A 24,519-nucleotide genomic window follows, 5' to 3' on the forward strand; every position below is an offset into this window, starting at 1 on the left:
TAAATCTACACTGACATCGGAGGGCAATTATATTTTCTCCTCTCGTATCAGTCTTCCAGTTCATGTAAGTGCCGTTGTACCTGAGGTAGGGTAATGTGCTCCACGTCCCTGGGCAATCCTCCACACTCCGAAGTGTCTGCCTTGGAGTCGACAGCGTCCTCACACTCCGCTCGACATCCCTGGACCTTTTGACTTAGAGACGCTTTATTTCTATAAAATAAACCAATTATCCATGAGTGCTTAATCAAAGACATATACTGTGTTAAGTGAATTCCGTGTAAATGCCACGAGAGATGTTTTTGGTACCTGATGAGAATGATCTTGACTTTAGATGGAGCGTTGTTGATGATGGTGGAGGCATTTTGGTGACTCCGGCCATACAAGATCTGACCATTAATCTAGAAGAAGAAACATAACGTTGTGTACTTTCTCCTCTCCTTTATCTTATCCGTCTCCATCTTCTTCTAACCCCACCCTTGCATCATTCATTTGATTGTTTGATAAATCTACTCCGCAAGTACTCCACGCTCTCTTCTGCAAACTTCATGTTTAACTTAGATTTTGAGTTTATTGGCCCTTATTGCTCCCATTTGTTTCTCACCTCCAGTAGCTCGTCTCCAACCTGTATCCTCCCATCTAAGCCGGCAGGCCCTTGAGGGTCTATATCTGCCACGTAGACACTCATGCGGGCCCTAGAGCCATCCTTGTTGCCTGTGAGGCTGATTCCTAGGCCGTGAGCCGCAGGGTCCTTCTCCAGCTCAATCATGTGCAGCTTTCCAGACAGACTGCCATAGCGCTGAAGCATCTTTTCTAGGAGGCAGAGAGAGAGAGAGTTAACAAACAGGAGGTTGTTAGTAGGAAGATTTGATGGCTAAGCCAAAAAGTGTGGAGTACTACACATAACGACTGACACATGGAGACATGTGGAGAAGCATTACACCCCAGAGAAGAAGGTGTGTGCGTGGGTGTTGCGGCACTTTGTCTGAAAGGGATATCAGTCAAGTTGAGGGAAAGGTGATGTCTGCGTTTCTGTGTGGTGCACGTATACAGAATGATTGGATACGGCTGGTGTGCGCATGCCTGTGCCAGGAAAAGAGGAGTGTGTGTGTGTGTGTGTATTGGAGTACAGACAATTGTATGACACTCAGGGTCACATATGTGCATATAAGCATGATTATACAAAAAATATTTCGTTGGACCGACTTTTGCTTTGGTAACAGCACACATTCACTGTGGCATTGTTTCGATAAACTTCTGCAATGTCACAAGATTTATTTCCATCCAGTGTTGCATAAATTTTTCACCAAGATCTTGTATTGATGATGGGAGAGTCTGACCACTGCGCAAAGCCTTCTCCAGCACATCCCAAAGATTCTCAATGGGGTTAAGGTCTGGACTCTGTGGTGGCCAATCCATGTGTGAAAATGACGTCTCATGCTCCCTGAACCGCTCTTTCACAATTTGAGCCCCATGAATCCTGACATTGTCATCTTGGAATATGCCCGTGAACATCAGGGAAGACAAAATCCATTGATGGAACAACCTGGTCATTCAGTATATTCAGGTAGTCAGCTGACCTCATTCTGTGGGCACATAATGTTGCTGAACCTAGACCTGAGCAACTGCAGCAACCCCAGATCATAGCACTGCCCCCACAGGCTTGTACAGTAGACACTAGGCATGATGGGTGCATCACTTCATCTGCCTCTCTTCTTACCCTGATGCGCCCATCACTCTGGAACAGAGTAAATCTGGACTCATCAGACCACATGACCTTCTTCCATTGCTCCAGAGTCCAATCTTTATGCTCCCTAGCAAATTGAAGCATTTTTTCCCAGTTAGCATCACTGATTAGTGGTTTTCTTAAGGCTACACAGCTGTTCAGTCCCAGTACCTTGAGTCCCCTTCGCATTGTACCTTACTTTCACTATTAAACATAGCCCTGAGCTCTACTTCCTCGAAGACGATGGTTCTCCACTATCCTTCCAGTTTTTAATAATGCGTTGGACAGTTCTTAACCCAGTTTGAGTAGTTTCTACAATCTCCTTAGATGTTTTCTCTGCTTGATGCATGCCAATGATTTGACCCTTCTCAAACAGACTAACATCTTTTCCACAACCACAGGATGTGTCTTTCAACATTATTGCATCAGTTGGGGGTACATAACTTGTTGCCAGCTGAAAGATGTTTTTTTGCAGCAATTATCAAGTAGAAGGCTTGTACCTATTTGCTTAGTGAAATCCAGGTGGCGACTTTTTTTGGCTAGGTAGTGTACAAACCCTTACACTCGTACGTACACGAAACATTCATTCTCTCCAAACTCATGGTGGGAATGAGGTCTAAAAAGGCGAAAAAAGACTCTCGTAAACACATTGCGGATCAAGGTTTTTATGAGTAAGTCCTCATTTTGTTTCTTTATGCGTATGTGCACAAGGACACACATGCATGCACACGAGTATATTACGTTCTCCTTCCTCCACTTTCACATTATTCCGCACGGATCTATAAAGAGCAGAGTAACAATACGCCAACAAAGGCCCTGAGGATGCATAGTTGTAAACAATCCAGCATTCAAACTGGAATGAAAATCCCTGTTGCAAAAGGAAAGCAATGTATTCAACACACTTGGTAGACCCCAAGGATACATGCAATTCATTTTGATGAGTGACATGGAGTGTAAAGAGAAACCTTGGATATTTACAAGAAAACTCCACAGGGCAATAAGTGCGCAGCGCACATCAAACATCAGCAGATTGCAGTCGACCTCTCTTGCCCTTGACACAAACTTTTTGAGCCACCCCCCTCACGCCTCAAGAAAAGCCCCCCCAACCAACACAGTCACACACACACACAGACTCTCTCACAGACTTTTTAAGCCTAAGTTAAGGCTCATTTAGGGTACTGTGGGACATAGGCGCGTAACCTATGTACGTAACCTACGAACGTAGCCTACACCGGTGCCATTTATACTTGTGCGTTCGTCAGTCTGGCTCGTTCTGTAAATACGCCACCCAAACGCTAGTCGGCACGTCAGCTACGGTGCTAGGGTTTGCGCAGAAGCCTAAACCGCCTATTAGTAACCAGTAATGTACCTTGAAGTGTACTGGACTAACCACCACAACAAATTCCTCATATGTGTATGTGGCAATAAAGAGAATTCTGATTCTGATCTTAAGATACCATTTAAATAACATTTTTGTGTGTCTGTGTCTGTGTGTCAAAAAAGAGACAAAAAAAATGTCAGTTCTCATTCGAAAAGTAAAACCAATTCATAGACAACTGTTGCTCTTCCAGGAATATTCAAGCTCTGTAGGCCTTGGTATTCTTGGCTTACAATGCATCGCAACTGGCTTAACATTGAAATATTATGAGAATTCCTATGTCTTCAATAATACACTAAATTGTAAAAGTTGTAAATTTGTCATTGTAATCAAGCATTGCAGCTTTTTCTCTTGTGATGTTACTTGGGGCTTTGGGGGATCCCTCTGTATGTCTGTGTGACGTCTTAAGGAAGGATGCAGACTTACTCCTGCCAGTGTCGTCTCCATCTTCAGCCATCGCTGCGATTGGTGTTGTGACATTTACGGGGCTTCTCCGATCCGTTCTATCGGGGGTTGGCGAAGGTACCTTGGGGAGAAGTTTTGCATTATTGAACAGGCAGAGTTTGAGATGCCTCGGGGGTCCTCCGGGCATGAGTTGGACTACCCCTGAGGCTGGTTCAGTGCGCTTGATGAAGCGGTGTGGGAAAAAGAACGAATTAATGAACAGTTTTTATGTCAGCTAAAAATAACATGAAAGTTGACCAGAATCATGCATTATTTTGTAACCGACTTCCAAGTGCATGGGAAAATAACTTCAAAAGAATGCACTGTCTATTTAGAGTTGTGCATCTCCATCAAAGGGGGAAAACAAAGGGTTTAAACAAGCAAGGTGGCTGCAAGGGATTTTCAACTACAAGGGTTGTATCTACAAATATGCACGTTAATTAATTTTTTGGGGAAGTTGGCTCCATGCAAATGCAAGGCTGCTTTTGACACACTTACACACAACAATGTACCAACCTTAAAGGGAGTGGGAGTGAAGGGGTTTGCAGGGGAGAGACTAAGGAACAGACCACTGAGAGTCTCTGCTTCCTGGGATCATGTGGGGAAACACAGATATAGATCTATATGCACTGCTACCAAAACAGAAAAAAAACCTTTAAAGCTTGTTTTACTCTTTGTGGATCACAGTGTAGGTGTTAATGACTCATCATTCTACGCATAGTGTGGCGCATGCGTAACATTTTATATATGCTACAGCCGTGCACAACCAAACATCAGCAAGAAAACTGCGATGACAGACAGATGAACAGATGACAATCTGTTTCGTAATTTTAAATCAAAGTTGTAGTCATGATCTTCAAAACACAACACATATTCACTGCTCTTTAACTCTGTAGGCCTGTATTCAGTTTGTATTTATATGATCTGTGATTTTCCATACCAGAAGAGCAGTGAAAAAGTCATTACCTTAAGGCTGGAGTAAATTTTAATTTACACAGCAATTATCTCTTTCCAGCAGAAAAGAATAGTGTGAGGCTTCAGGTATCTAACAGACCAGTGTTACCTTGCTGCTGTTTGAGTTGGACAGCGGTGTCGGAGTCAGCGTTTCATGGTTGAAACTAGGAGACTGTGGGCGAAACACAAGATCCAGAGTAGGCAGATGAATATGACTGTGAAACATGGATTCGCATATAAAGCATTATATTGTCAGGCAAGGACACTATTATTCAATATGCTTAGTATCCAGAAGACATCATATTGCACACTAGCTGCAGAACATCTTTTGGGGCTTTTTCTAACAGAATACACTGAACCTTCTCTTTGCATTTGTGTTTAATGAAGTTATAACTTCATAACTCTCTTTTCTTTATTTCTCTTCCACCTTTCATTACAGGAACCAGGGGGACAAGGATCTGAAGCTTCCTGAGATATGCCCCCACCATGAGTCTCACTTCCTGGGTTCCTCTACCATCATCAGTCTGCACATTCCATCCCTTCAGCTCCTTTTCATCCCATGCCCTCACCCACTTTTCACCCTTTTACATCCCATCCCTTCGACCCCTTCTCATCCCTTTTCATCCCATCCCCTCGAGCCTTTTCATCCCATGCCCTTGACCCCCTTCATCCCTTTCATTCCATCTCCTCGACCCCTTTTCATCCCATGCCCTTCAATCCTTCTCATCCTTCCATCCATTTGTGTCACAAACTGTCTGTCAGTAAACTTATTTGCATCAATTAAGGTGTGGTCTTTGTTAGTGACATCTTTATACATTGTAGAAAACATTCCAAGCATGGTATTTTTCTTAGATACACCACCTGAGATCTGTATTGTCCAGACTGGACCAGGAAGGTCACAGAGTCTCCAGCCCTACGGATGGCCTCCACTGCCTGCTCATGGCTGGCATCTCTTAGGTCCACACCACACACCTTGGGCAAAACAATAGATATTACATGTACATGTACTGCATACTGCAGCTGATACCATATTCCTGTGTGGCTAATAGATGTTAGAAATATGCATAAACATGTCTATATCTTTCAAATAACTCATTTCAGAAACTTTCAAATCAAATGTCTTTGAATTACAAATTGACTCTGAAAATCCAAATTGCTTTATAATAGCCATGCCCATTTATTTGCAACGCTGCCGGCAATGAACCCAATTCAAACAGACAGCTGCTGAGAAATGATATAGCAAAATTTCTGGCAGATCACAATGTTATTTCTTGTCGCAGTATTGTACACACAACTCAACCATAATACAGCAGACTGACATGTTTTCATTTTCTAGTCTTCAACTGCCCAGTTTTGGTTAGTGTGTGCCCACTGCAGAACTCAGAGTTCTGTTGCTGGCTGACAGGAGCGGAAGCTGACGTGGTCTTCTGCTGCTTCAGCCCATCCGCCTGATTCTGCTGTCCTGCTTGCCACTCTTGCAAAGAGTGTTTATCTGAGTTACCGTAGCCCTTTCTGTCACCTCCATCCAGTCTCCGCTGACCTCCCTCATCACAAAAGCATTTCTGTCCGCAAAACTGCCCCTCATTGGATATTTTGTTTTTTTTTCACACAATTCTTGATACACTCCGGGGACTGTTGTAGTTGAAAATCTCAGAAGCGCCACAGAAACTTGCCAGTCCATCTGGCGTAACAATACTGCCACGGTCAGAGTCACTGTGATCAGATTTCCCCCATTCTGGTGTTTGATTTGGATATTAACTGACTAACTTGACCTGTTTCTGCAGGATTCTCTGCATTGCTTAAGGTATAGAGCCACAATATTATGACCACCCACCTAGACCAGACCAAGTACCCCCACCCCATAGCAATGACACTCCTTGATGGCAGCAGCCATCCCCAGCAGGATGCAGCCTGACACAGGCACACACACAAAAACAGCTTTATACAGCATTATAATAAAGGCCACATATACCGCCAAATTGCTGCCAGTCTGCAGCAAAAACACACACAATCCCTCTTTGACTTCTTAGTCTCTCTAACTGCCTCACAGACACTCATATCTGTGTGTTTCCAAGAAATTCAAATTGTCTTCTTTGTTTGTACAACACGCCAACACACGCCTCAAGTCCAAACACACACACACACACACACCTCTAGTATCCTATCTCCGGTCCGGAGGGTGCCATTATGTGCTGCTGGGCTGTCAGGGCTGATGTGCTTGATGAAGACTCCCCTCATCATCTCTCCACTGCTCAGTCTTCGACCCATGCCTCTGCCTCCCATTATACTGATGCCCAGGGACTGGCCCGGTGCTCGAGTCAGCCGCACACTGAAACACAAAGCAGGATGCATGGAACATCCTCACATAGTGTGGAGCTGAGGATCCTTATGAGAGCAGAGCTACAGTGATGAATATGTGTCTGCTGAATGCGTCATGAGCACCTCCTGTACCTGCTCTAAAACATGTCTGCAGAGTTGCGTAAGGGGGAGAATTAATCCAGTGTTTTTTTTTCTTTTTTCTTTCAGTCTCCCACTGCTCAGCTGCTTAAGGCTTCAGAGTTTCAGAGATTAAGTCAAAACAATAGAATATTATACCTGTCAGGGAGACACACAGAAGTTGGTTTTTGCATGCGGTGCACCTTATGGGATTTATCCAAGTGGTGTGCAGTCATTAGTGTAATAGACACAGGCTGGGAAAAGGAGTCACTTCCCCAGAACCAAAAAATATGAGCGTGTTGAGTCTGCTGTGCTGCTCAGTTCCTGCTATGAATATGAACTTGAACACACTAGGATTTGGCTAAGCCGCTTCTGGTACAGAAATAATAGAGGTCATCGCAGACAGAGCTTTTAATAAATTTCAATAAAATCTAATGACAGACACTACTGACATCACCGATTCACTAACCTTTTAGGCTGATCACAAGACATGATGGTATGAGAAAGAAGCTCTTCATCTCCCTCTTCTTTACCATCCACCTTTATCTTCACTTCCAGCTTTGGTACTTTCACTTCGGCATTCATTTTGTCCCTTTGCACCTCTGCATTGCCTCCATCTTTTCCTTCTTCCTTACTCTTGTGTGGCAGATATTTTGGAATCTGCCAGCTGATTGATAAAAAACAAACATGAAAGGACATACAGTTTAAGTATACATATGATGGTGAATGGAAAACCTGATCATTCTATCTCTTAATTGGAGATTTACTGAAAATAAACTGTCAATAACTGTGTTATTGATTGAAGTTCTGTTTGCTGGTTTAAGTTAATTACTAAAAAAAAAATAAAAAATAGAAGTAAGCTTCTCAGGACTGAGAGTTTGCTGATGTTTGTGTCATGCTAATTGATTGTCTTTGGGCGTGACCACATACGTATAACTATCTATCATATCGTATCTTATCGTGTCTTAACTTATCATATCGTATCGTATAGTACGTTGTCATATCTTATCTTATCTTATCTTATCTTACTGTGTCTTAACTTATCGTATTGTGTTTTATCGTATTGTATCGTATCGTATCGTATCGTACCGTATCATGTTGTATCATATCGTATCGTATCATGTCGTGTCTTAACTTATCGTATTGTACCTTGTCTTATCTTATCTTACTTTGTTGTGTCTTAACTTATCGTATCGTATCGTATCGTATCGTATCGTGGCTTATTGTAACTGTGACAAGTGTTATTCACAATTTTCAAACAATTTGTTGTGTAATAATAAAGATATTTATCTACGCTATGGTAACTGGTAATTGTAGGCCCCACACTGTGAGTTACAAGCCATTTCACATCATCACACAAGCAAAACTGTTGTTGATAACAAGTTACATCTGTGTACTTGGTGTTTTGACATATTGTGGCATAAGGCCAGGAGACACTCATACTGCTGAGCCTTGAGAAGATACACTGATTTAGGTGCAAATAGCCCTGAAAATACACATTTTCTGCCTGCGAGGTCACTGCAAAGTAGTGTGTGTGTGTGTTAACACACCCTATATACAGTATCCCTGTATATACAGACTGTGTGTGAGAGTGGAAAAAAGCGGTAAAGAAGGAGAGAATTTTTCATGAATATGTTTAACGGTGGAGGGCTGTAATAAGCCCATGGATGTGAGTGATAGTTGTGCTATCTGCACAGCAGGAGCCTATAGCCAGTTAAGTTACAGAAGAGGGCAGAACAAATGGTTCCACTAGGGCTGAAAGAGAGCGGCCAGGAGAAGGGGATAGGGCCCAGGCACAGAGAAGGAGGAGGACAAGGAGGAGGAGGAGGAGGAGGAGGAAAATGAGGTGAAGAGAAAAAGACAAGAGCAAGATGACTGAGGGTGGTAGAGAGATGAAAGACAGATGTAGACACACAAAGAGAAAGAGACAAAGACAATGAATGCACTGGAAGATGGGAATGAAGACAGGGCTGCAGAGAGAAATGGGAGTGAGGGAGGGAAGAGAAAGGCCGAGGCACAAAGACGGAGTGAAAGCAGGGACAGACAGAAGCGAAACAATTCATTTTCGCTGACAGTCAGCACTGAGATCCATAAGCGAGCAGCTAAATATAACTCAGAGATTCAACATTCAGAGAAGCTTTTGCCTTTACCACAGAGAAGAATGGAGAATAGAAAATACGGACTGGAAGACACTCACAATGAGCTGGTTGCACACTGAAACACATTGTTTCCTCATGGATACGGTTAATTAAAGTGTCAGATAATAGCTCAGATCATTAGTATCACTTAAGCTACTGGGTAAGTGAATGTTGTGTTACATTAATTAACCATGGCTGCTATAAAAATCAAAAGCCTAAGGTTAACACATTGGAGAAAAAAAAAACATATCAACCTGTAATAAAACTGAAGCCTTGAGGACTAATAAAACCTCAGACAGGTTTATCTTGCACTCTGAGGCTTGAGAAGGGATTAGGTGACGGTAAATAATAAGCTGAAACTTCTGGACCTTACATTACCTTGAGTCTGAGGCTGGGGTGATTGTAGGGACCACGGCCGGACCTCTGATCGGAGCTTTGAACGAGGCCGAAGCTCTGACTTTGGACTGCTCTGGATCAGGGGTTGCAGCCTTAAATTTGACAGAGGCGGACGGTCTGAGCGGGAACGCGGCCGGGGGACTGGAGGACCTGGCCAGGTCGGACGCAGGCTCCGGAGAAGGAGTCGGTAGCGTGGGCGAGGGAGAGGCGCTGTCTGTCTCGATCGATGCCAGAGGGGGCAAACACAGACGGGCTCTGTGGTCGTCCACCTGACGGGCTGGGACATAGGTTATACTGAGGGGGGGAGGGGTGAAGGTAGTGGAAAAGAAGAACGGGGGCGGGGGGGTGAAGACATTTTAAATATTAATCACTTAAGCTTTTCAGTCAGAATGTATTAACAGCTGCATATTTACTTTATTTTCCGCCAACAACGACAATAAGATGACAATGAATGAAAAATGCCACAGTACTAGTGAGTGATTACTGTATAGGATAAATAAAATCTGACAGAAGTAATGTAATTTTGGAAAAGGACATTTACTCATCGTCTCGTCAAGATTAGGTGTGAAGATCAATAACAGCCCCATGTCAGTACGATGAATTTGAAAATGATTCCTGCAGTTTGGTATCTTAGCTATGCCTAAAGCACCTGCACACAGGTGGAAACTAGTAGTCTGGCTCTATCCTAAGGTACAGAAGCTTCCCAGACACAAAAAAATAAATGGATAAAAGTTGCTTGGTCTTATCAGATGTGTCTGGGATCTTTTCCTTTTTTATTTCTGTATGCGTTCAAGTTCCAGGATTTTTTGAGTCAGCGAGTGGTTTGCGTCTTCTCAACTAACACTAAGCGTGTTTCCAAAAATGCGAAAGCTTCAGTCCTCATTTGTTTGGCCACTATCAGGCAATGCTATTTTCAAATTTTTTGGTGTGTCACCCATCTGGAAAACACGAAACGATTTACAGAGGCCTCTGTCATACGTGTCAAACGCGTGACAGAAAATCACGGATGTGCCCGCTCCGTCGAGAAATAATGGACAAAAGACAGATTTCTGAATCACGTCGAAGAGTTTTGCATAAGCCCAGATCTGTGCCGTGGTGAAAGATGCCAAGGACATCATTAAAGCTCCCTCACTCACGCTTCCATTTCTCCCCTCATTACATAGCGTGACACGACCAGCAGACATGCCGGCTGAATCTGCTGAAAGAGCCAATTTCTCTGTTTCATTCAGAGTGGTAGATTGAATATGGAAGTCTTCCGCACTAAGCTGTTGTGACTGAGACATGTGATGTGGACAGCCTGTCTTGTCTCAAAGGAGGCAGTTTGGTAGTGACAAGCCCTCACCCTTCTATGTGTCTTATTCCGAGGCTGCCAAAGCAACTCATCTGCCTCCACTCGCTCTTAGTTTGTCTGAAGTGCTGTCAGGAGGAGGCGGTGTGAGCGCGTGTGTGGGTACATATTAGTGTATTTGTGTGCGTGGATGTGGATGTGGCTCAGAAAGACAAAATGCATGTGTGTGCTCATCTGTGTGCGCACTGTGTGTGCATCTACGAGAGGCTCTTTAAAACGCTCCTTTATTCAGAAGCGCACTGTTCAAGGTGATATGAGTGATGAATTATTCAGAGTTATTTCCCTTAGCAGGAAAAAGGTGTTTTTGGAGGTTAGACGACTGAAAGGCGCTCTATGTGTGTGTTAATGTGTGTACCTGCGTGTGCGAGGGAGAGAGAGGGAGCAAGAGGGAGGGCGAGAGACACAGAGGCACTGAGGTTGAGAGGAAGTGAGTGGGTGTTCTGGAGGGCAGCGGGGTGACGGAGGTGGAGCACATCTCCAATCACCCAAACAAGCACTGCCAATGTGGAGCCATAAGTGCTGATGTTGGAACAAGTAATAATTTACCCGATTTCCCCTCGGGCGATCTTTAAAATTTCATCATCTAATCTAATCTAACATGATCTGTAGCGCCTCAGTCAGCTGTGACTGCGGCGTCGAAAACAAGGTGAGACAAGAACATTTGTGGACGGTGATGCAGCAAAAGCCATGTTTGCGCGTACACTTACGATGTACTCACTCATTCAAGTCACACAGACTGTCAAGATCTGCATGGGTAGATCTGGAAAATGTGAGCAGCATTCAGTTACTTATTCAGAGCTTGATTGTTATCTTCTCACTCCCGAAAGACCTTCACCATTCCCTCCGAACCAACAACTCTGACTCACTTGTTCTCCTAGCAACACTGTGTTTCACATGTCAGAAAGTGCTTATGAATGTAATATAACGTGGTGCTAAAAGAATTCCTGGGGTCTATTCGAAATGCCCCAAGCTCAATTGGGAGCTACTGGAAAAGCACTTGCGTTAATTTTCATAGTTGTTTACTACCTGAGGCCTTGGGCTACAAGTTTGAGAAACCTGAGTCACCTACAGAGTTTTGCACTGAAAAACAAATAAAATATTTTAAAATTCAAATCATGCTTTCTTATTTTTTTAAACTATTCATATTGTTACAAGACATAACAGCAGGACACATATTCAAATAGTCCGTTTTGTGCTGAATAAATGAACTCGGTAACAAGGACCCCAGATGGTCGATGCTGCGCCTGACGCAGAGCCTTGATTCGCGTGGTAAGTTAACTTTTGTTACATGTTGTAGGCTGCATGCCCTTTTCCTATACATTCCTCCTTTCTGCAGCAGTTGACTGGGTGCACGTCTCAGCTTGGTCATTCGTGGGAGCATTCAGATTGTGTGTTTTCCTCTACCTTTCATTTTGCAGGATGGTATTTGATTACTCCACTTTCATTGGAGGGAGGGTGTCTTTGTGTTTTGTTGTACTTTTTGTCCTAGTTTCTAGATTGTAGATGTTTACATGGGGTTGTTGGAAACCTAGTTGTTTAATAGCATTTAACTGTACTTTAATTCGTATCTACAGCCTTCCTACATTTCATTAGGTTTACCTGTAATTCTCACTCCCTCAGTCCATTAAGGAACGTAACGGAATTACTCGATTTTATCTGGCAACTAACAACATTTGGGCTCCTGTAATTTGCCACCTTATGACAGCACAGTTTTGATCCTGCCAATATACCAGGATATGAGTTACTTTGTGGTCATATATCATGCACTAAAAATATGTCATTTGTCCATTGGGAATAAGTCATACGTTTGGATTTATCAGTCCGTATTTATCTGTGTTACTAAAAGGACATGCACTTTTAGTTTAAGTATAGGGATCACTGTGGTCAGAATTATGGATTAGTGTGTTTAAATGCACATATTCTACAAAAGCAAAAACAAGACTTTTTGAAATCAGTTTTACTAGGGCTGTTTAAAAAAAAAAAAAAAAAAAATTCAATACATTTTCCAAATCAAACCGATCCGCATTTGGAAGATGTTCATTTATAAAATCCTATTATCGTTATTTTTGTTCCCATTTCCTACGGCTCTTTCGAAATCTCGCCGAGAACTCGCGAGACTTGCTTCGCATGATTAGTCTCGCGAGATCGCGCGAAGTCCAAAACTTGATCGAAGCTGAGAGCACCTGAGGAGACGACGATGCGTGGCAGCATTTTCGATTTAAAATGTATGACGACAAAGATGAACTGGATAAAAGCCAAGCCATATGCAAGATGTCTCGGCTAGAGGTAAAATATTGCGGAGATACCAGAAATATCCTGTGCCAAATTGTTTCAAAACTAAAATTGAATTGAATCGGTTCTGGACCTTGACATTGTCACAGTAGCTAGTTTGATGGCTCTCAGTTTAGCTGCAGTTTGCTGGCCGGCCTGAAAGCTGACATATTTTTCAGTGCTCATGTAGTGACATTTCTCTGCCACTCATGTAGTGACATTTCTCTGCCATTGTTTCTATCTTATCTTAATAATAGTAGGTTTGGCACCCTAATCCTGCCTTCTGGATCCAATTACCAAAATATTCAGCAATATTTTTATCAAGCAACGATTTTTATGTTGATTTCCTGCCATTGATCAATTCCCGTGTAACATGTGTTACATACTGCCTACAAATTTGGTCTTTTGTGTTCACAAGAGAGGTTCATTTGACATGGACATTCTTGGTAAGGTCTGAGTTTTTTAGAAATGAAGGCTGTGGGTTAGCCAATATATTGTAGTTTAATCATATAGCTTTGTCTTTGTACATTTATAATATGTCTGTGGTGAAGTTAAGTTACCCACTCGTGGGCTTGCTAAACTGCTAAACTCTGCCTCTGTGACTTACAGGCGGTTTATGCTTCTGTGTCAATTTGATACCGTAGCTACAGCGACAGCCCAGACCCTACGCAGACCCTAAAGGCGCTTATATGGTACTGCGGACCTAAACGCAAGGACCTACGCACGTAGCCAACGCCGCTTGTCAGTCTGGCTTGCTCTGTAACAATGCCACCCAAACGCTAGTAGGCGCTGTGTCTTTTTTGCCAGTCGGGTCAATTTTTGTTTCTACTTCCTGCTTCACTTTCCACTTCCTGCTGCTTCACTTTCAACAGTGGCGACTGAAACTTTGCCGAAATTTTGCCGAACATGAGTCATACAAAGGTCTGTATCTCCAAACCTCTTCAGTTAACCTTACCGATTCTTTACTGATCCAAAACAGTCAGTTTGAAAATTGCGGAGATGGAGAAGCAGCCGGAAACACTAAAGCGGAAGCACGTTTCTGAAGAGGTGCACGTCAGCTATGGCGCAAGGCTCTGTGTAGGGTCTGCGTAGGTGTCTGCGTTCTCTCCGTGAGGGTTAAACAAAAATTAACCCGACTGGCAAAAAAAAAGACACAGCGGCGACTAGTTTGGGTGGCGTTTTTACAGAGCTAGCCAGACTGACGAGTGCAAGTAGTATAAATGGCTCGCACCGGTGTAGGCTATGTGCATAGGTGTGTCCAGTCCCGCCAACACCAACAGTTACCCTGCAGCTGTTGAATGACTTATAGAGATGCCGCCACTTAACACCCCTCCTTTTGTATGCATGACTCTCTATATCATAACCACTAACGGCAACATCCTTTGGCTTTGGTTAGATCAGACAGTAATGATGTCATGTTGTATATCAGAGCCATATGTCGTTCTCAATCACAATTTAAAAATCTAAACGTTCAAACAGCACTTGACCCATTGTTAAGAGGATGACTCATAGTGTTGCGCATCCATCCACCAAGTGTTTTGGTCTAGAGGGGTGTTCTGTGGCGTAGAGTGAATCATTTTTAAATGACCTTTGAGCTTACATAGAGTGAGCTTCACCAAGAATAATGTTTTGGTTGAGCACATAACACTAGACATGTTGTAATGTTGCGGATAGTGACTGTCTCCTCACCTCATCTCTGGCCCTATGACAGAGTGCCTGCGGAGCATGGACCTGGCCTTGGCGTTGGTCAGATTGGAGGTAGGCTCTCCGTTGATGGCCAAGATGGCGTCCCCCAACCCCAGCCTGCCATCCTGTCTAACGGAGCCCCCCTGGACCACACTGCGCACCAGCATGCCTGAGCCGTCCTTGATAGCACTCACCGTCATCCCTGCCAGCGCGCACAGAAAACACACAAACACACACAGGCGCACACAAGCGGCAGGTGAGTGGAGGGTTGGCTAAGGCTGCTCTGAATGCATGCCAAACAGACACACAGTCGCCCAAACAAACACCTGACAGTGGCATAATCAGCATAATCAAGACAGACACTAGGCAGATTAGCACACAAACACGGCTACACATGCTTGACATTTACACAGCTTCATCCTTCACGATCACACTCACATAAGGTGCACATACACACTCACACCTACATAGGCCAGAGGGCACAGGTGACTAGAGGGGTAACACATGCCAGTCACACAAACACCTGACTTTGGCATTATCAATTTGGACACTAGGTGGATTACACAAACACTTCATTAATGCAAACAGGCAGGAGCAGGTAAATCGGGCATCACACACATTGGCTCAAACCTTATGCACACACATACACACACATAGTGAAGAGAGGGAAGGCGGCTACCAATTAGGCAGGTTGTTTTATAGTGCTGGCGTACTACTGCTATGTAACGACAACGCACATCCACAACACTATGGTCGTACATAATTTGAAGTTCGTCAAAGAAATGACTTTGTGCTTCTTTTTGATCATATTAATAGTTTATTGTTTTTTGTTGTTACATTCAAATTACAATACAATCATAGTGCCAGGAATACAATCAAACTGGAGACAAAGCTACCGACGCTGACAGGACAAACTGAAGACACACAATTCAAAGACAACAGAGGAATTTTGAAGAAATCATGTTGAATGTTTCAAAATTCCCAGGAGAAATACTATGAAACGGCATCAGAATACATTTTTACTATTACAAATTCTTCTACAAGGACATATAAGAATACTCAATGGTGAATTCTCATATGAAAATCGATTTGTTTTGAGCTCAACAAAACGTTTTTAAATTACCAACCCTGTAAGTTAAGCGCTACAGGTTCACACCAATAACCTTTACAACATTCAAAAACAAACAAAGACTAAAGAGGCTGCTTAGAGTCATGTTTTAGATGAGCAAGGCAAGAAAAAAACACCCCATTTTACTCTATCAAACCTTTTTCTTTAACAACTTGCTTCTAAAGCCATCCAGACTTTGTAGTACAAACAAACAATGCCCTGCACGCATATGTCTAATATCCAAAATTGGGCAGAAAGTCAAGGTAATGGATCGTAATGCACAGGCACCCCAATAATTGGAAGAAGATAAAGGTAAAGTAGCACAGATAAATATTGCACCACATTACTATTGCTCATAAAACACCCCACATATTCAAGCCTTCTGGATACATGGTGCAGTTGTGCCTATGGTGAAGCTATTGCTTCAGAACGAATAAAATTAAAATTACACAAACCACAAAACAAACACATCTGTAAACCCTCCACATTGGGATTTCCACAAAACCGTACTTCAATAAATATCTCGGCAAGAGAACCAGATATATTTTAAACAGATTAAAACCAAAACAAATGTAGTGATACACACACTGTAGGTTACGACCTTGAGTTTCTCTACCTATGATCATTTACATAATTTTAAACTTTTACACACACACAAGCATGCGTGCACCAGTAATGTGATGCCTTCTTAGAGCGCGTTTCCAGAATACAAATGAGTTTGTTTCCTTATGCTTTGCATATTGCCCTTACATAAAAGTGCAGGATCGCCTTGCTCTCAGTTGTTTGCCGTTTGGATTTACTCTCGGAGCAGTGAGAACAATAGACTCTCAACACTGGAGTATAAAAATCTATATTTAGATCAGCATTCAATTATAATATACTCATTGGTTGTTACTTCTTGATATTCTTTCACATGACTTTAACCGTTCATCCACCCCCTTACTTGCGTCTCAACCCAAACACACACACTTTACAGTTCACACACATTCAGATATTCCTCTCTCAGGTATGAGGAGCACATCACTTCACCACTCTTCTTCGGGGCAGTCGTCATCACCACCACCGCCTATTAGTGTTATTATCGTCATGCCTGCGACGTACACACACCAAGACACCATCACCATGAGAAAGACGGACAACATACCAAGGCTACGGTTGCCCCGGACAACTGTGATTGTCCTCTCAAAGCTGGTGCGGGGGGGCAGAGGCGGGGCTTGCTGCCTGTCGTCATCCTCCATGACGCTGAAGCGATGACGCAGCTGATTTGACTGAAAGAGACAAACGGGGGCACGAGTCAGTAACGGCAAAAAAGCGTGAGTTTACAGTTATGGTAGTGGCTCGGTTAAGTAACGTAGGCATGCTTTGACATTGGAACATCGGAATGGAGAGATACCCACAGTGACAATTCAACGAGGTTAATATTTGCTGTCTTAATTTTAGCATGTTAGCATTCTATCCGAAAACGTTAAAGAAGTTTCACTGTTAATGACTAAACACTTACGAGGCGTTAACAGACACTAGTTAAGCAAATTTATGATGGGTTACACCCTCAGATGTCCCTATTTAAACCGCAACACCCCACCAGCTACTCAGATGGTTGACGAAACGTCTTCAAGAAACTCTAGAAGTCCCATTGACGTTCTTTAACATTTTTAAATATGCCATGACTTGGATGACTGCGAAAATTCACAGACACATGTTAGCATTCTAGCATGTGTAATTTAGCAGTAAACAAAAAATACAGCTGTTAAGTTTGACCTGATGACAATCGTAGATTAACTGTTACACAAAGTTATCCATTTGGGACCTACAGATGTCTGTTCCAAATGTTGTGGCAATCCATTGAGTAGATTTTGAGATATTTCAGTAAAAACTGACCTAGTGGTGGTTCTAGAGTTCATCAGAGCGTATCTATGGAGTTCATGAGAATCAACACAATAACTAATCAAGATAGCGCCTATCACGCTCAACCAATATCACGCCATATAATGGAAATCTATGGAGGATAATCCAGTCTGGACTATAGTGGTAGGTCAAGTGACCAACAATCCAACGCAAATGGCAAATAATGCAAAGATAACCTGACAGTGAAGCCTTAAACTATTATTACACCCATCAGATTGCACAAAAATGATTTCACACAACTGTTATATTAACTCTCCAGAGTGAAGGCCTCTGGAGTAACTCACAAAGGGAAAGGGCAAAGCGAGGAGATCTTCTTTGAATCTGCACACAAAGTGCACGCAGCCCTTAAAGAGTTCTGAAGCTACCTTTGCAACAAGCCTGTCTTTGATGAAAACGCTCTCTCCCGTCTTTGTACGCGTAGAGAGACAGAGGCAGAACCGTATGCCCTTGTGCTAGACTGTGTGCCAATGTTGTACAAGTAGTAAGCGCTTTTCATTGAGAAGCAATCGCTGGTAATTAAGCAAAGGCGAGAACAAAAGGCTGCTTCAATAGGATAGAGCCGAGGCCACAATGCAGGAACAAGTCTTTGACACCGAGCACTTTCTCTATACCTGACCCGGTGATACTGATACAGCCGGCTCTAAGCTCCTCACTATAGAACGCGAACGAAGAGAACAGGCACCGACATGGTAATCTCCTTTAGTGTGGCTAAAATGGCTGGCCACTGAATCTCAGGTTTGCATGGTGAGCAATGCTTTCTTTGTGATAGACTGCAAAAGTCGGACTAGTGCTTTGTTACCGCAAAAAATGTTTCCTGCCTTAAGCATTAAGCAGATACTCAGCATGATTGTGCATGATCATACAGCGAGGGACAGTATTCTTAAGTTCAAGAATCATATGATGCATTGTAAACCTGGAAATTTGTCAATAATATTCATTCCAGATCCATTTTCTGAATAAAGTATACACAGAAAAACAATAATAAATACATAAATGGATGAACTTTTTTAACAAAACAGTCCTGCAGTATAATGGCAGATGCAGGTGTATCTCAGGCATAATAAAAGTTTGATTAGTTTTCTTACCACAAATGATTAAAAAAAAATAGCAGAAAGTACTTATAGGCTTTCGTAACTAGTGCTTGTATTGTGTTGCAATGACATACCGTGTAACACAGCTCGTTGATGGTGCTGTCCTCAGAGTAGCAGGTCGCGGTGTTGATGTTAGCCTCGGCCGCCTCAGCTAGCAGGCTGACCTGAGTGTGGCTCTCTGTGTCATCGCAGGAGGCCCGGGCGCTCCTCTCTGAGATGGGCGTCAAGCCGCCACACAGCTCCAGCTGAGAAAATGGTATTCAGAAGTCAAAATCAAGGGCCTAAAAACTAAACCAAAAAAATAAAAAAAGAATATCTCTGCTGCGAAGGAGACTAAATTGAAGCAAACAGGCTAGAGAAGGTGACTGTAAATTAGACACCCTGCACTCCTCTCCCCTTCTCTCTCCATCTGTAGTGTGGTCAAGCATTGTGTTCATCTCTCAGCTGCATTAAAAATTCAGAAGGCCTGTAACTGGATTCTCTGTTCCTTGTTACCAAGCCACAGTCCACAACAAAAAGGAAAAGAAACGTTGTACTTTTCAAAAAACTTTTTAAGTGATTACATTGCTCATCTGTCGAAGTGTTAATTAATTTTTTATTATGTTTGTCAGATTAAGATTTAATTTTAAAGTTAAAAATAAGTGAACACAAAGTTGTGTAGTGTTTGTTGCAGTCCATGGTAATAATTACGTTTTAGAACACACTTCTCAGTTCTGCATTGGGCTGATATTATGATGTACGTCATGTGATAATATTTCTGGATGGTCTTTGTTATTGCTGAACCATTTTTCTGTGGTACACACTCTATCATCTGGATAGGACTTTTGTGATAAAGCGTATTGATTTGTCAGGTATTTGTGGGATTGGCCAAAAGATGAAATTCATGACTAGTTAAATAGTTCAACTATGAATAATTTGCTGAGTGATTTTCAAGAAAATGTACTTTATTATAATATAAGTATACAACTAAGCCCCTGTGCAATTCAAATCAGTGGGGTATTTAATCTTAATTAAAAAAAGGACTTTTGGGGGTTCTTCACAGTCCACAAAGTACAACCACAATGCAAAAAAAGTGACCATGCACTTAATTGCACCCATACTTTCATTTTTTATTAACTTAGCTGATCCTCTTCGGCGTGGAGGATATGTTCTTTGCATCGACAGCCATCGCTGCAACACCAGTTTTTTTTTATTTTCAAGATCTCTCCTCAAATAATAATAAACAACAAAATATACTTAAATGTCTCACAAATGTTCAGATTTGATGCAAGATATAGGATAAGATGATATTAAAATTTATCTTCACATACCGGCAGTGGTTTGGCAACACCAATGCGGACAGAGCCGTAGCCGGTGGACTTCAGGACATGCACTGCATAATCCAGGCTGGAGCCTTCCAAGTCTGTTTCATTAACAAACATTAGTCGGTCACCGGGTAGCAGGCGACCATCTCGATCTGCTACCCCCCCAGACACCAGGGACCGGATAACCAGAACTGTTTTAGTGGCATCTTCAGGATCCTGGATGTAAGGATAGAGAAAAGGCTTACAGGAAATATACTCAACAATTTAGATGAGTTAAACCATAGACTGCATAAAGATGGATGACGAAATAGCTCCCCAAATGTGAAGCCAAAGCAGCCAAAGCTGCAGTATAGATCATAAACTCCACCTCCTCCATGGTAGTGGATGGGACTTGGGCCCATGTAACATAATGATGACTACAAGTTGCCATGCCAACCGCTCTGTGAAGTAATGCAAGGAAGTGGCGAGACATTGTCCATATTTATATACAGTCTATGAGTTCACATCAAGTGAAATGACAGCAGGATAAAAGGAAGCAAATGGATTGGTTGGTTTCACGGATGGGCTACCAGCCAGAGTTACTATTTCTTCATGAATTGAAAGCATTGATATTGATTTGTGCTCAAAAGTGGGTGAAAAAGTGTTTTTCATTTAACATTCTTAGCAGTTTAACACACAAACATGCACAATACGATAATCCTCCCTACAGAATACAAATGTCCACTCCTCCATTTTCTCAGTGTTCGCTCTATCCATCCAGACGTCGATATTCTTAGACTGCAGCCCATTCCAGTCTGTTCTATTTGTAGAAATGCTCACAGGCATGTCTCTGACCTGGTAGTCCAGGATACTGAAGCCCAGTCCCGACTCGCCTTTCTCCAGCTCGACCACCTGAGCCTCTCTCTCCCACATGGCCAGGGGAGGTGACATGGGCGGCACGCCACGCTTGGTGATGTCCTCAGCTGTAGGACAGGGAATGACACAGCCCTGGTCCAACTGGAGCAAGCGGCGAGGGGAGACAGAGGGCACAGAAAGAAGAGCAGCATGTCAGTGGCATTTCTGAGTTACCATTTCAACTGCACGTGTTGTGAAAAAATGTGGTTTGTGCTTTTAAGAGAAGCATTCAACACAAATACTTAATCTATCCTTAAGTTTCTGCCTTCACCTTGTCGTTGAACTCGGCGAGCAGCTCTTTCAGGGTGAGGCAGACCTCTTCATTGTCTTCCTCGTCACTCTCTGGAATTGAAGGCGGTAAGATGCGGGAGCACACGAGGTATACACGCACTGGCAGCTCCTTCAAAATATTGACCACCTCCTTGTGTGTCTCTCCAATGAGAGGGATCCCATTCACCTGCCAGGAAGATACATAATATATTTATACAGTATTTCTAAAATAGTCATTCCTGAAGTCAATGATTGGCTGAGTCATGCAGCTTTAACACTCAAGGTTAAAAAAGCCGGATGCATATATATTTTTTTTTCTTCCACTCCGATCTGCCAATACATTAAAACCACTGACAGGAAAAATAAATAACATTGACCAGCTTGTGACAATTCAGTGTTCTGCTGTTTAAACTTTTTTTTCATTCATGTGGATGTTACTTAGACATGTAGCACCCACCAGTCACCCCCACCCCATAGCAATGACACTCCTTGATGGCAGCAGCCATCCCCAGCAGGGTGCAGCCTGACACAAACAGTTTAGGAACAACTCAAAAAAACATGAAGAACAGCACAAGATGTTGACCTGGCCTCCAAATTCACTAGATCCCTAATTGATAAAGTATCTGTGGGATGATCCACAGGGGTCCCTCCACTCAACCCAAAGACCCCCACTAACAACATCCTGTTGCCAGCCACCACAGGACCGCCTCAGAAGGCCCATGTCCATTCTCTGATGAGTCACAACTGTTTTGGAGGCACAAGGGAGACCTTCACAATATTAGGAAGGTGGTCATAATCTTATGCCTAATCGGTATACACATATGCGACTCTGTTTTGCTGTCTGACCACAAGGCCTGAAAATTATATTTGATATTGATATTTTTATAGATACTTCCGTTTTGTGTACCAGTGAGCAATTAGTGGCCTCAGTCACAGCAGGAACAGCTAATGCTGAAAGCGGTTATTAAAGCGAGTGAGGCTCATTTAAAAAACGGCGATGAACAATGGCTTTGCCAGGCTGATATCATCTAAAAGAGATCAAAGGGTTGAGCTGCGACACAGATGTTGGCTTGTCCCCTCGGAGATACGAAGGACACAAGCCAGTTTGCCGGCGTGTCCTATTTGGGCAATTTAAGCCACTAAAATTTGTCCAAGACAGACTGCTCATCAAGATGAGTGATGCATGTGGATGCGTGAACTTGCACAGTGGAGGAGGAGGTGGAGGAGGACGAGGAGGAGGAGGACATGCTCTTCCTTACAGCACAGGCATTCATCCACAGAGACATGTTCTCACACCCACTTTCTTACAACTTGCATACAATAATTAAGCAATAGCAGTAAATTGTATATAGTTAGGGGGTTTTCAGCTTCAAAAACCGTATACCTCCCACCTCAGATATATACAGTCGATATTAAATAGCACAAAAAAGAAAACTATGACACCATGAACTGCGAGATAATATCTCACAGATGTGTAAAAATAATCATTCCCACACTAATCAGATTTCATATGAAATGACTTAAAGATGTGCTGCAAATCGCTTGGCTCATTTACCTCCAGTATCTGGTCTCCGGTGAAGATCTTGCCACTTTGGCCCACGGGCCCTTCTGGTAAGATGGAACACAGGTAGTGATGCCCTGCCCTGGCCTCTAGGCTGATGCCCAGTCCACTTGTCTCACTGAAACGCTCCAGCTGACACACCTGAAACGGGTGGAGACAGAAAATAAATGGCAGGAATAGCAAAATAAGTAGTGGGAGATGAATTGAGTTTAGACATTTAAGTGGGTTTTAGTTTAATTTTAAGCTTTGTTTTTTCTTTACATGCTACAATCAGTGTTTATCTTCATTACAGAGGGACGTACAATGACTTCATATCGGGATCCGACTGCATGCTGCCACCTCCTCCTCAGGTTTTCCTCCTCGGCCGCAGTGAGTTTAACACCTGTAAGATGCGTTCACAAGCGTAATCACCCTTGTGTCACATGCACAAAAATGTATGAACCCAGACACCCACACACACACACACTCCAATTCACACTGGTCCAAGCCCCAGAAGTTCCAGTTAATAAAGAACGGGATCTCATGTGAAAACATCACCTTGGCTGTAGCATACTGAGAAGACAACATAATTCTCCTTGAGGCAGAAGAGGGTGTCAACACACAACCACTCAGACAGACACACACACACAGACACATAATGAGCATGCATATTCACATCCACCATCTTGTGATTTCTTGGCAAACTAATGTTTTCTCATTCATCTTTAAAAGCCGCACAGCAATCAGGGCTTATTTGCCCGTGCTCTCTAATCAAGCCCAAAAATTCTTGTCTAAATAAAGCCCTATATGCAGGCGGTGTGAGAGACAAATCATCTGGAATGAACTGAATGAGTTGGATAAACACATGATTGCACAGTACTATAAATAGACTCCCGTCAAGGAACATGCTTCACTGGCACATGGCTGTTCCCTGAGTCCAATCAGCATATCAGACCAAGTCCCATTATCCAGTTCCGGACTACAGTGGCGCACAGGGGGAAAGGAGAGCTCACCGTTTCTGGAGTCGTGTCGCGGTCGTCGGCTGGCGCACGCCGCTCGCCGGGAGATTTCGCGCAGAGAGCAGATTCCTGGGAGACGTTGAAGCACACGTTCAAGGATCCAAAAGACATGCGCAAAAGCACCACTTTACTTTTCTTTACTTAAGCTACGATTTGACTCAGCAGAGAATTACCGGCGTAATAAGTTTATGAGAAAACATCTGCATGCTCTCCATTTGCTCTGTAACATCATAACTGATTCCCTCATGATACAATTAAGCCAACACGTGCACAAAGCACCTGTCTCCTGAATCTTGTTGAGGCCCACTCGGTAGGGATTGCCTTCGTGGAAGCTGTGGGAGTGTCGGAGCGGCTGCAGAGGAGGAACCGGGGGCAGGATGTGACTCAGACGAACGGCTTTCCTCAGCAACTTCAGTCTGACGAAGGGGCCTGTCCTCCTCAGCACTTCCATGGCACGCTGTTCGCTGCAGCCCTGCAGGCTCACCCCATCCACCTGAGCGAGGTGACAAGAGATGTAAGGGCAACGGAAAATGGCAAGAATAAAAGTTTAACGGGAGACGGAAGTTTCTGTGGATGGTACAAAAGGTTAGATTATAATTAAAAGTAAAAAGTAA

At 43.1% G+C, this 24,519-nt stretch overlaps 1 protein-coding gene across 1 annotated transcript in view; it reads right to left on the reverse strand.

The window, feature by feature from the left end:
* Positions 1-24,519, reverse strand: part of LOC311508020 (multiple PDZ domain protein) — a gene marked incomplete at both ends in the record, with an annotated part of 36,742 nt that overhangs the window by 7,895 nt on the left and 4,328 nt on the right. Inside the window, 20 exons of the mRNA XM_084572634.1 lie at positions 81-210; positions 307-398; positions 602-810; positions 3,528-3,627; positions 4,062-4,133; positions 4,609-4,671; positions 5,361-5,471; positions 6,651-6,828; positions 7,405-7,602; positions 9,452-9,763; positions 14,778-14,976; positions 17,027-17,150; positions 18,953-19,123; positions 20,189-20,398; positions 21,017-21,178; positions 21,348-21,533; positions 22,902-23,048; positions 23,210-23,289; positions 23,900-23,974; positions 24,185-24,398. Of these exons, the coding sequence (XP_084428760.1) occupies positions 81-210; positions 307-398; positions 602-810; positions 3,528-3,627; positions 4,062-4,133; positions 4,609-4,671; positions 5,361-5,471; positions 6,651-6,828; positions 7,405-7,602; positions 9,452-9,763; positions 14,778-14,976; positions 17,027-17,150; positions 18,953-19,123; positions 20,189-20,398; positions 21,017-21,178; positions 21,348-21,533; positions 22,902-23,048; positions 23,210-23,289; positions 23,900-23,974; positions 24,185-24,398 (3,033 nt within the window). The remainder of the gene's footprint in view (positions 1-80; positions 211-306; positions 399-601; positions 811-3,527; positions 3,628-4,061; positions 4,134-4,608; positions 4,672-5,360; positions 5,472-6,650; positions 6,829-7,404; positions 7,603-9,451; positions 9,764-14,777; positions 14,977-17,026; positions 17,151-18,952; positions 19,124-20,188; positions 20,399-21,016; positions 21,179-21,347; positions 21,534-22,901; positions 23,049-23,209; positions 23,290-23,899; positions 23,975-24,184; positions 24,399-24,519) is intronic.

The sequence above is a fragment of the Chelon labrosus genome (genome assembly GCF_963514085.1).
Source record: "Chelon labrosus genome assembly, chromosome: 2".
NCBI lineage: Eukaryota > Metazoa > Chordata > Actinopteri > Mugiliformes > Mugilidae > Chelon > Chelon labrosus.